Below are 12,982 nucleotides of genomic sequence, written 5' to 3' on the forward strand. Positions count from 1 at the left end.
GACCTCATGAAAGACTTGTTATGTTTATTTGTGACCCCTCTGCTGTTTGTGGACATGAATAACCGAATCGGCTCGATGAAATAAACCCAAATTTTGCAGTTGCGTTGCACATTGACTGAAGTAAACGTGTTCCAAATTTCCGTACGATATGTTCATTCGTTCTTTTGCTGTGATTGCGTGTGTGAACCGTCCTTAACTTTTTTCCGCTAGTATATTTTGCCAATTGCCTTTGGATGTCGCTGTCAGTAAACAAAGAACTGACTCTTATTTCATCACTGTCGGTGGAAGTATGTATAGGTTACATGCCGAGTCTCAGTGATTATTAAAAATAATGGTCGAAGTTAGCGGATCATGAAAAATGCGAGCTTCAGCGAGCTTTTTCATGACCGCGAACTGAGACCATTATTTTTAATAATCACTGAGACGAGGTGTGTAACCTCTTTATTCCCCCTTTCTTCAGTTATTCAAAGAAAACAGGAGTTTTTGTGCGAAAGTTTGATCGAATCCGAATCACTCGTGACCAGTCAACCTGCGCAGGCGATCGATTAATGCGCGGTTGTATAGTTCCGTGCAAATCATTCCATTCTGTTAACACTTCTTGTCAGTTTCCCTGTTTTAGAGGCTAAAATGAAGTACACAGATATGCTGTTATTCTGCTGTGGCGGAAAAGGCAGATATTGTGTGTTCTGTTTATGTTTTAGTATCGTTTAGGATAGTGTTCTTTCGTCAAATGGGACTAGCAGACGAACTTTTGCACCCGTGTTCCAACGTTAATTACTGTATGAAGTTCAGTTTTCTGGGGAAAATAGTGTATGAAACCGCTTTATGTTGTTTAAATTGATGAGATGTGTGCATTTGGTTGCGTGTGAACTGTTTATAAAATGAAATATTGTTGAAAACTGACCGTCGGATTGCAGTCAGTGTTGTCGAAGAAACTGCGTTAAAAGAAGGGGAACTACTCTTGTCGGCAAGAGTATGAGTTACTTGCCTTGGGAATTTGCTTGTGATGAACGGTGTGTGCACGGCAGATCTAGATTCAGAAAACAACCTAACTCATGGATTTTATATGGAGATTCATGTGTTCAGGCCTGTAGTTGTTAATTTAAATGCGGTATGTTTGTATTGTTTGCTCCAGAGATGTATATTTCGTACGTATAGAGCGTTCGGAACTTTTCAGTCGCAAAAGTAGTACCAAAACAGAACAGCTTCTCAACCCATTGCACTATCGAGGATTTAGGCTGTTGCTGGCTCGTTATTTGTTTGGTTGCTGGGTCATTATCGAAAAATAACTAGCTCTACAAGTTTACAGAGGTAAAGAAGCAGAGGGGGGAATAATCGGTAATAACTGTTGCCTGAGATGAGCATACATTGTACACGAATCAAGGAAGTGAAGTTCATCCTCCACCACTCCACAGTTTCTGCATAGTCTTTCCTCCCTTGGTGTTCCCGTGTATCTGCCCTTTTCGATTTCTAAGTCATGGGCACTTATACGTAGTTTGCTCATAGCCTGTCTGTGTTCTTGTGTTAGCAAAAGATAGGGTTGTAGAGAGTAGTCGTGTGACACTCCCTTGTAAAACTGTAGTTTGGAGGAGTTTCCTTCTTTTTTTGTCCTCCAGAGCCTGACAAATTGAGTTTCTACATGTTTTATTAGCGCGTGTTTCAGTCTTGCCGGGTGTATTGTGCTTTGGTTTTGCCACACGTGTTTGAAGCCTGAGGAAGTCAGGAACTCGCGTACAAATAAGAGCCATTTATTTTCCTCTTTATGTTCTTGTGAGAGAAGGCTTGAGTAAGTTTGCCTAAGAAGCCCATGTTGGTCAGATTTCATGATGTGTAACCAAAATGATATGATCTGTCCCAATATGTTTGTGCTGATCGGAAATCTGCCCAATTCAGCCAGTACTGGGAAATTCATTGATTTTCTGTGTACTCCTAAAAGTTGCTTGCAGAATTTCATGTGTACGTTTTCATGCGGAAGGACAGTCGTTATACATTTTTCAAGGAGATTATTCTCAAGGTTCTGCGTGTCCTTTAGGTTTATATCTTTGCAGTAAGGGAGCCAAATTTCAGAGCCAAAGGTCAGAATAGGTGCAACTAGTGTATCAAAGAGTTTCGCCATTACTGGGACACTTATGTTCTTTGTTCGTACTGCTCGTTTGAGCGAGTGCAGAGCTTTGCTCCCTTGCCGGGAGAGATGGTTCTGTGCCATTTTCATGTCTCCGCGTTTATTGAATATGATGCCAAGATATTTATAGTTGTCTGTAGTATTGATTATGGCATCGCCAATTTTGAAGAAGAGGGGGAGTATGGGTTCGTGCTTGGAGAAAACTATCACCTTTGGTTTTTCGCGATTAATTTGTAATCCCCATTTATTGCAGTATTCATGGAGGCTGTTGAGTTTGTCCTGTAATCCTTTCTTTGTAGTTGAGAGAATAACAATGTCGTCAGCATACATTAGGCATGGCACCGGAACGAGTCCAGCCTCATCCACAGTCGGGGAGTCACAGTCTTTTAAGCTATCAACTATGTCATTAATAAAAATATTAAACAGTGTTGGGCTTAGGGTATTACCTTGGAGAACACCTTTTCTTACTGTGACTTCCCGCGATAGGCCGACTTCTGTCTTTGAGCATACGGTTGCATTAGTATACATTTCTTGGACAACTTGCAGTAGTTTGCCTCCTATCCCTATCTCATGCAGCTTATATATTAATCCTGTGTGCCAGATACTGTCGAATGCCTTCGCGAAGTCAATGAAACAGCCGTACAGTCTGCCATTTGTAGTTCTGAGGGTGTGTTGTGTTGTGTTGTGTTGTGTTGTGTTGTGTTGTGTTGTGTTGTGTTGTGTTGTGTTGTGTTGTGTTGTGTTGTGTTGTGTTGTGTTGTGTTGTGTTGTGTTGTGTTGTGTTGTGTTGTGTTGTGTTGTGTTGTGTTGTGTTGTGTTGTGTTGTGTTGTGTTGTGTTGTGTTGTGTTGTGTTGTGTTGTGTTGTGTTGTGTTGTGTTGTGTTGTGTTGTGTTGTGTTGTGTTGTGTTGTGTTGTGTTGTGTTGTGTTGTGTTGTGTTGTGTTGTGTTGTGTTGGGTGTTGTGTGCAGATCGAGTGGGGAAGGGGGGGGGGCGTACGGGGGGGGGGTGTAATGAATGGCGGTTATGGTGTTTATAGTAGAAGGGATATAACTAGTGCTTTTTGTAATACAAAGAGGTTGTCAGGAGTGGTTTAACTTTGAGAGTGGAAACTTTTAACAGTTCAGTAAAATTCCATGGTTAGCTACGGACGGTCAAACTGGGTTCGCGGCACGTGAATTTACAACTGTGCGAGTTGTTCGCGTTATAATCGCAACCGCCTGATTTTGTGAGTTGTGATTGTAAACTGCCTGACAATTGAAAGTCATTCGACCTGGGCTCTCGGATGAGAAAACCTGCTCTTGGTTTTGATGTCAACTTTGCAAGAAAACATTTGATCTTGATGTCAACCTTGGAACCGGGAAACATTGCCGGGATGACTTGGACTTTTGTATGGGTGCCGCCATATTGGAAGATGAGGTACTTTGCTAGTTTTGTGTGAACTTGAACATTTCTTTTGTATGCGCGGACATGACTTATGTATTTGAATAATTTCGGAATTGTATAATTTCCTTGTGCTCGGTTGGTGTTTTTGAATATTGTTAGTTGTTACAGTAGGGTGTTATATTTTGTAACAGGCCGCCCCAGTCTGACTTGTGCGGGGTGGTGCCAGAGTGGCGAGGGTGCGATGGAGGCCGTAAGGTTGAAGGCTAGCTACATCGTCACCTCTACATAACGTAAAAGTTATGTTTTGTTTATTTGCTTTCTTGTCCTTGTAAATATGTTATGACGTTGACAATGAATGAGTGAGTTTCAAAAGGTCGTGGACAATGAATGAATGAGTTTCAAAAGGTCATGAATTGATTATTGTAAGCAAGAAAGTATTTGAGAATTTGAGGAATGAGTTGATATTTGCTATGTCAGAAACAAACCAATTTGTATGTTCTAATTAAACCATTGGCTATTGTTTGGAAAGAATGAGTTGGTGAAAGACTACAAATTCTTCTAATCTTCTCTCTGCTTTCCTAAACTTCTGAGCGGGAGTCAGATGATTGACTGTGTGTGTGTGTGTGCACATATAAAGAATCTGGAAGGAGATTAATAAGGATAAATACGGATCTTCTTTATTTCAAATCTCTTACATTGGCGAGCTTGCGGTTGTATTAATTGGAAAATTATTTGAAGATTAATTTTTTTTTTTGGTGCGTTCCCTTGAGTGCAGTTAGGCTTATTTTATATTATTGACTTGTAGTGCTGAAGTGTTGTTTGGTTTTGCGCAGATGCTGATGCATGCAGTCTGGAGGATGGACATCCTTGTCATCTGCCTGTGAAGGGAGCTCCTTGGTCTGTGGACGGATGCATCCTGTGCCTGACTGAACGACATATTTTGGACAGGAGTGAGTCATTTGCTTATCTGACACTCAAGTTAACATTCTATATATTTTTGAGAATAATTTGTCTCTTTGAGTGTTGGTTCTTGCTTGTGAGTAGGTTATTTTTTCCCCCCTACTTTACATGAAGCGCCCTGTAGGTTAGTTTTACCTACAAGTGAATAATACATGACACATCAATTTTCCCTTTTACGTGTACACAGTTTGTAAATAGTTGTGGGTCAGCAATGCCTTGATTCATAAGTGTATGGGAATGGGGGTATGTCTAGTTCCTAGGCCAAGTTTTTGGGCGGAGCCTAGTTTCAAATGTATTGATTGTTTCCCCTTGTAGTTCAGCTGATCGGTTTCCTAGACTGTGTCACTTTAGTACTGAACTTGAGGAAGTCAGGTAAATTCTAAAGTTTAGTGGACTATTGTGTTCACGTTAGTCAAAGCTAAGTCTTGGTGTTGCCCTCTAGCATTCTATGTAGAGGATAGTCATAGTTTGCTTAAGTGATAGCGGTTTGTTCACGATGGCATCTCAAGAAGAGGTTCAAGCTTTGGTAGCGCAGTTTAAGGTGGAGGGTGAAGCCTTAGGAAAAGATGGTGCATCACTGAACAAGTATGTGGAGGATAGTTTGCGTGAGGAAAGAGCAGCAAGAAGAGAAGCTTTGTTGAAAAGAGAAAATGATATTGCTCTACAAGAAAAAGAACTCGCTGCTGCACGTGAGCTTAAAGAGAGAGAGTTAGCTGAACAAGCTAAGATTAAAGAGAGAGAGTTAGCTGAACAAGCTAAGATTAAAGAGAGAGAGTTAGCTGAACAAGCTAAAATTGAAAATCGTCGTCTCGATATTGAAGAAGAAAAGGCGAACAGGGAGGCAAAGTTGCGAGCAGACGAGTTGGTTGAAAAAGCAAGCAAGAATAAGTTGGCCAATCGTCCCAAGATTCCCTATTTTGATGATAAATCAGATGACATTGAGAGTTATCTGTATCGCTTCGATAAGCACGCAGCTAGCTTGAAGTGGTCAAAGGATGAGAAGGCTTTGATTTTGCCTACTCTACTCAGAGGTCGTGCTCTGAATTATTTTCAAGAGTTACCAGTAGAAGATACTAATGACTATGCCAAACTGTCAGCGCATTTGTTGAAGAGATTCAAATGTACTGAAGAAGGTTTCAGAACGCAGTTTCGCTCATGCAAACCTGAATCTGGTGAAACCATGCATGTCTTTTTCTCCCGCATGAGAAGATTTTTTACTAGATGGACAGATATGGCTGGAGTTGGCACAGATTTCGCTTTGCTCTGTGACTTGGTGCTCAGAGAGCAGATTCTGTCTAGTTGTGCGTCGTCTCTGGTTACTTTTCTGAAAGAAGACAAGCATACTACCGCTCAAACCATGATAGACGCAGCTGAAAGATACAGGGAAGCACATCCTAGTCAAAACCTAGCAGCAAAAGGTTCTAGTGATCCTCTGTTGGCTAATGTCGGTCTTCCAAGTGGGAGAGGAGGTCATTCAGGTGGTCGAGGTGGTCACAGGTTTTCTAAGAAGAATAGTCAGGCTGACACAAACCCACCGACAGAACAAAGCTCTCCTGATAATAAGGGTGGCAGAGGTGCTAGTCAAGCTGGTAGAGGTAGAGGTGGTCAGAACTATCAGAGGAAGTGTTGGTGGTGTCAAGATACTTCGCACAAGTTGGCAGATTGTCCCAAAAAAATGCATACTGCTTCAGTATCCGTTGTCACTGTTGAAGAGTCCAGCTGTAGTGAAGACGAGCAGTCTGTGGCGTCAGTAGGATTTTCAGGTAGTGATGAACTTCCCGAGTCTATTCAGACATGTGAAGGTACCTTAAATGGTAGTGAGGTCACGGTCATGTTGGATAGTGGGTGTTCCACGGTTGGGGTCAGGAAGTCCCTAGTGAGAGATGATCAGTTTACTGGGAAGGTACAGGTGTGTAGACAGTTCAGTGGGGATTTGGTTCGGTTACCCATTGCGATGGTGAGTCTGGATACACCATACTTTTCTGGAAGTGTTGAGGCATGTGTGATCGACAATCCAGTATGTGACGTCATTTTGGGTAGAATACAGGGATGTACATTTGGATGTGTCGAGGTTACTAGCGCAGTCCAGACAAGAGGTCAAAAAGCTAGAGAAGAACGTCCTTTTAGACCGCTGTTGACCGCTAAAGTTCCCCAACTTGATATCAATGCTGAGAAACTGTCCAAAATGCAAAGGGATGACAAAACGTTGCATGATCTGTTCGAGAAAGTTGGCCAAGGAAAATCGGAAGAGTCGTCTGGTTGTGTGGTGTCGTTTGTTGTGAGGGACCAGTTGTTATATCGAAAGTACTACTCCAAGGTCAACGATGAAGTGGTTTGGCAGCTAGTTGTTCCTGAACGCTTGCGCGAGTCTGTTTTGATCACTGCCCATGACGGTTTGTTTGGTGGTCATTTAGGCGCGAACAGTACGTTCAAAAGGGTGTCCGCATTCTTCTTTTGGCCCGGTTATCGGCAGTCGATCAAGGATTACTGCAGATCATGTGATATCTGTCAGAAAACCTTTCCCAAAGGTAGAGTTCCTTCGGCACCTTTGCAACCACTGCCTGTGATAGAAGTCCCATTTTCCCGAGTTTGCATTGATCTGATTGGTCCGATTAAACCAGTGTCAGCTCGTGGTCATCAGTACGCTTTGGTGTTGGTGGATGTTGCGACACGCTATCCGGAAGCAGTACCCTTGAAATCAACGACCACAGAAGCAGTAGCGGAAGCTTTGTTGGGAATTTTCACCCGGACGGGTTTACCAGATGAGGTTCTCTCAGATCTAGGTACACAATTCACATCTGATGTCATGCGAGAGGTGATGAGATTGATATCGGTATCGCAGTTGCACACGACTCCTTATCATCCCCAGACGAATGGTCTCTGTGAAAGGTTCAATGGAACTTTGAAGTCCATGGTGAAGAAGTTGATGGCAGATAGACCTAAGGATTGGGATAGATATTTGCCTTTTGCGTTGTTCGCATACAGAGAAATCCCACAGGAGTCTACAGGGTACTCACCTTTTGAACTTTTGTACGGTAGAAACCCAAAAGGACCGTCGGAACTGCTGTATCATGCGTGGACCGATAGCAGTCGGGAGAATCAGCAGGTTCCAGTGTCACAGTATGTGCAGGATTTGAAAGAGGTCTTGGCTGACAGTGTTAGTAGAGCACAGAAGGCTGTTCAGAATGTATCAAAGAAGAACAGATCATACAGATCTCAGAAGCCAAGAATGATACTCGCTGGAAAGAAAGTCTTAGTCTTACTTCCAACTGAGAAGAACAAAATGATACTACGCTGGCGAGGTCCATTTCAGGTGATCAAAAGACTGAATCAATGTGATTATGTTGTAGAAATTTCACCTGGGATCGAGAAAGTGTACCATGTCAACTTGCTCAGGGAGTATGTGTCTAGGAATGAAGATGTTGGTCAGAACCCAGTTGTTGCCTCATTGGGAGTGATCAGTGGGTCCAGTGCAGTAGAGGAGGTAGACATTCAGAAAGTCAAACTACAGTCAGTTCCCACAGTTCAGACTGAGAATGTAGATGATGTGGTCTATAGTCCAGACTTGTCTATGCAGGCAAAACAAAAAGTGCAGGCGGTGTTTCAGAAGCATCAGGACAAAATGACGGATTTGCCTGGTACTTGTGACCTGGTGCAGCATATGGTGAGGATTCCTGAAGGTGCTGTGGTCAATGTGAAACAGTATCCGTTACCATTTGAGTCTCAGAAAGTGGTTGAAGAAGAAGTGAAGAAGATGTTAGATCTAGACGTAATAGAGCCGTCTATTTCTCCGTTCTCGTCTCCTATTGTTCTAGTCAAGAAGAAGGACGGAAGTACTCGTTTTTGCATCGATTTCAGACACCTCAATAAGATTACGGAGTTTGACGCTGAGCCAATACCGGATCCGGAAGTTCTGTTTGCTTCATTGCAGGGCAGGCAGCATTTCACGAAGATTGATCTGGCTAAGGGCTATTGGCAAATTCCGATGGCAGAGTCGGATCGAGCAAAAACGGCTTTTCGTACCCCTCAAGGTCTATATCAGTTCAAGAAGATGCCGTTCGGAATGAGTACAGCACCAAGTACTTTCGCGAGGATGATGAAGATGTTGGATCTGGATAGGTTCAAATCTGTTCATTTCTTTGATGACGTACTTGTAGCCACAGAAGACTGGTGTGAGCATCTAGAGGCACTTGACGGACTGTTGACAGAACTGGGAAAACATGGGTTGACTGTGAGACCGTCGAAAGTAGAGGCAGGGTTTGACTCTATTGAGTTTTTGGGTCACATAGTTGGGGAGGGTAGCATGCGTCCAGTTCCCTCCAAAGTGTCCAAAATCTTGAATGTCTCTGTCCCAACCACAAAGAAACAAGTCCGGTCATTGGTAGGGCTCATCAGTTTCTATAGGCGCTATGTCCCAAGCTTCGCGTCTATTGTGTCCTCCCTGGTAGAACTCACAAAGAAGAACCAACCAAACAAAGTTCGTTGGTCAAAAGAGTGTCAGATGGCTTTTGACAGGGTCAAAGAAATTTTGTCGTCTGAACCACTGGTGAGATTGCCAGACTTTTCCAGGCCGTTCACAGTGCGGTCGGATGCATCCTCCACGGGGATTGGAGCAGCCCTGATGCAGCCTGATGATGACGACGTCCTTCATCCAGTTCTGTATGCCAGCAGGAAACTGCTGGAAAGAGAAACCAGATACTCTACTGTGGAGAGAGAGTGCCTAGCGTTGGTGTGGGCAGTTGACAAATTCCATCGCTACTTGTTTGGCTCACATTTCTTTGTTGAGACTGATCACAGACCGTTGACGTACTTACGACAGTCCAAAACTGCCAACGGCCGACTGTTGCGATGGGCTCTGTCTCTCCAAGAGTATTCATTCACAGTAGTGCCAATTCCTGGAGTCAGGAATTTTGAAGCTGATGTGTTGTCACGCTTGACGAAGTGAATGGAACATGATGATTGAAAGGACAGTGAAAAAACTTTCTGCAATCAACAAGGACAATACTTTTTGTGCTGTGAGTGTTGATATGCTGTGTATGTATTAAGAACTAATTTAATTTTGTTCTTGTTTTTTTTTTCCACATTGTGATTATTTTTTTTAATCTGGCTGGAAAAATTTATTTGGATATTTTTGATGCTAGTACCATTTTGTGTTGTAATCGAGGTTTACTGTATTGAGTTTAGCGGGGGCTACTCAAACTTTGTTGGCGATCTTTGGTACCAAGAACGTCAATGTTATTGCATTCAGTAATAGGCGAAAATTGCTGAATGTCCATGAGTATAACTATTGTGGATTAACACAGTGGGTGATTATCTACACGGCGGCGTAAGTGTGGTTTATTATGCTTGCCATTGTTGCTCATGTTTAAGGACAGCTTCGTGGCTTTCGTCATTTTTTTGGTGGATGGCACTGTCTTTTGGTTGTAAACTGATTGCACTCTTTGGGAACGGACAGAGTATTTAATAAATGTTTTCCTTATGCTTTGATTATTTATTAATCTATTTATGTATTTTTTTTTATGTATTTAAAATTTTTTCTTGTTACTGGAATACTTATACTTGTACAGTTTTTGAAAAAAAAATTGTTCATTTTGGGTTCACATTTTTTTTTAATCGGGGAAAGGGGTGATGTAATGAATGGCGGTTATGGTGTTTATAGTAGAAGGGATATAACTAGTGCTTTTTGTAATACAAAGAGGTTGTCAGGAGTGGTTTAACTTTGAGAGTGGAAACTTTTAACAGTTCAGTAAAATTCCATGGTTAGCTACGGACGGTCAAACTGGGTTCGCGGCACGTGAATTTACAACTGTGCGAGTTGTTCGCGTTATAATCGCAACCGCCTGATTTTGTGAGTTGTGATTGTAAACTGCCTGACAATTGAAAGTCATTCGACCTGGGCTCTCGGATGAGAAAACCTGCTCTTGGTTTTGATGTCAACTTTGCAAGAAAACATTTGATCTTGATGTCAACCTTGGAACCGGGAAACATTGCCGGGATGACTTGGACTTTTGTATGGGTGCCGCCATATTGGAAGATGAGGTACTTTGCTAGTTTTGTGTGAACTTGAACATTTCTTTTGTATGCGCGGACATGACTTATGTATTTGAATAATTTCGGAATTGTATAATTTCCTTGTGCTCGGTTGGTGTTTTTGAATATTGTTAGTTGTTACAGTAGGGTGTTATATTTTGTAACAGGCCGCCCCAGTCTGACTTGTGCGGGGTGGTGCCAGAGTGGCGAGGGTGCGATGGAGGCCGTAAGGTTGAAGGCTAGCTACATCGTCACCTCTACATAACGTAAAAGTTATGTTTTGTTTATTTGCTTTCTTGTCCTTGTAAATATGTTATGACGTTGACAATGAATGAGTGAGTTTCAAAAGGTCGTGGACAATGAATGAATGAGTTTCAAAAGGTCATGAATTGATTATTGTAAGCAAGAAAGTATTTGAGAATTTGAGGAATGAGTTGATATTTGCTATGTCAGAAACAAACCAATTTGTATGTTCTAATTAAACCATTGGCTATTGTTTGGAAAGAATGAGTTGGTGAAAGACTACAAATTCTTCTAATCTTCTCTCTGCTTTCCTAAACTTCTGAGCGGGAGTCAGATGATTGACTGTGTGTGTGTGTGTGCACATATAAAGAATCTGGAAGGAGATTAATAAGGATAAATACGGATCTTCTTTATTTCAAATCTCTTACAGGGGGGGGGGGGGTTGGGTGGGGGGAAGAGGTAGAGAAGAGAGACACAAGTTATCTCCACTATTCATCATTGTGTCCTATGATTGATCTGTTGTGTATTGTGATTTGTGCAGAGTGGGAGGTGGGGGGGGGGAGGAAGAAGAGGAGGTTAAACAAGCTACCCCCACAGTTGATCATTGTGTCAAATGATTGATGTTTTGTGTTGTGTGATGTGTGCAGAGTGGGGGGGGGGGGAGAAGAGGAGGTACACAAGTTACCCCCACAGTTAATCACTGTGTCGTTTGGTTCATGTGTTGTGTTGTGTGATGTGTACAGAGTGGGGGGGGGGGGGGATAGGAGGTACACACGAATAAGTCGTATGATTGATGTGAACAGCGCAGGAAACTTGTTAACATCCTCTCTCCCCCCCCCCCTTTCTTTTTCAGCACTGCGTATCGGTCCCGCACATCTTAGAGACTTTGTTTGTTCGTTCGTTTGTTTATTTTTGTGTGAGTGGGAGGGGGGGGGATAGGGGGAAGAGGAGGTACTTAAGATACCCCCACTGTTCATAACTGTGTCGTATCTATAGTGTGTTGTGTTGTGTGATGTGTGCAGAGGGGGGGGGGGGGGGCGAGGGGGGGGGGAGGAGAAGAGGACTGAGGTACTTAAGTTACCCCCACTGTTCAGTTCATCACTGTGTTGTATGATTAGTGTGTTGTGTTGTGTGATGTGGGCAGAGTGAGGGGGGGGGGGGTGGTGAGACAAGGAGAAACTTAAGTTACCCCCACAGTTCATCACTGTGTCGTATGATTAATGTGTTGTGTTGTGTTGTGTGCAGAGTGGGAGGGGGCAGAAAAGGAGGTAAACAAGTTACCCCCCACTGTTCATCACTGTGTCGTATGATGGATTTGTTGTGTTGTGTAATGTGTGCAGTGTGGGGGAGGTGGAAGGAAGAAGAGGAGGTACACAAGTTACCCCCGCTGATCATCACTGTATCGAATGTTGTATGATGGATGTGTTGTGTGATGTGTGCAGAGTGGGGGGGGGGGGGGGGGGGGAGAAGAAGAGGATGTACACAACTTAGTTAAAAGGTTTAAACAAGTTTGGGTTTCCTGTTTCAATTTTTTAGAAACTACAATGCCTTTGGATAATTTCAAGCCACATTTGGAATTCCTGAGAGGATTTGTTGCGACACCCGATGAGATGTTTCTCCCCTTCCTCCTACACGTCTTATCCACTAGCGAGGCCACAGCGCCCGACAATCTATGGACCAATCTGTAGGCTGAAGTGAGGCAGAGTGAAACAAGGCTCTAAGTTTTATAAAGACCACAGCGGACAGAATGATAGATTTGTTTATCAATCAAGGGCGTGAAAGGCTGCTCAACGGAGGTTAAAGCCTGTCATTAATTGCGCGAAGTCGACTACACGAAGAATGCTTCACGAAGCTGGCCGCACGGGGCTGTAGCACTGAGTGTTGGGTAAAGACTACACCAAGCTGGCCGCACGGAGCTGTAGCACTGAGTGTTGGGTAAAGACTACACCAAGCTGGCCGCACGGGGCTGTAGCACTGAGTGTTGGGTAAAGACTACACCAAGCTGGCCGCACGGGGCTGTAGTACTGAGTGTTGGGTAAAGACTACACCAAGCTGGCCGCACGGGGCTGTAGCACTGAGTGTTGGGTAAAGACTACACCAAGCTGACCGCACGGGGCTGTAGTACTGAGTGTTGGGTAAAGACTACACCAAGCTGGCCGCACGGGGCTGTAGCACTGAGTGTTGGGTAAAGACTACACCAAGCTGGCCACACGGGGCTGTAGCACTGAGTGTTGGGTAAAGAC

The 12,982-nt window shown here is 43.3% G+C and overlaps 1 protein-coding gene across 3 annotated transcripts; it reads left to right on the forward strand.

Annotated features, from left to right (window-relative positions):
• Positions 1-3,128: 3,128 nt before the first annotated feature.
• On the forward strand, positions 3,129-10,979 carry LOC138957760 (uncharacterized). Of its 3 annotated transcripts, XR_011453175.1 has the most exons (3): positions 3,129-3,539; positions 3,698-4,456; positions 10,664-10,979. XR_011453175.1 is itself a non-coding variant. In XM_070328818.1 (2 exons), the coding sequence occupies exon 1, from the start codon at positions 4,963-4,965 to the stop codon at positions 9,409-9,411; it is 4,449 nt and encodes a 1,482-aa protein (XP_070184919.1). In that variant the 5' UTR covers positions 4,467-4,962; the 3' UTR covers positions 9,412-10,505; positions 10,664-10,979. The 3 variants fall into 3 exon arrangements, 1 of the variants encoding a protein (XP_070184919.1); XR_011453174.1 differs by having other exon boundaries at positions 3,129-4,456; XM_070328818.1 differs by lacking the exons at positions 3,129-3,539; positions 3,698-4,456 and adding an exon at positions 4,467-10,505.
• Positions 10,980-12,982: the final 2,003 nt, after the last annotated feature.

This window comes from Littorina saxatilis, unplaced genomic scaffold (genome assembly GCF_037325665.1).
Source record: "Littorina saxatilis isolate snail1 unplaced genomic scaffold, US_GU_Lsax_2.0 scaffold_1313, whole genome shotgun sequence".
Classification (NCBI taxonomy): domain Eukaryota; kingdom Metazoa; phylum Mollusca; class Gastropoda; order Littorinimorpha; family Littorinidae; genus Littorina; species Littorina saxatilis.

Bases quoted from the DNA above. Each gene is read 5' to 3' on its own strand.
- LOC138957760 (XM_070328818.1), top strand. From the start codon at position 4,963: ATGGCATCTCAAGAAGAGGTTCAAGCTTTGGTAGCGCAGTTTAAGGTG.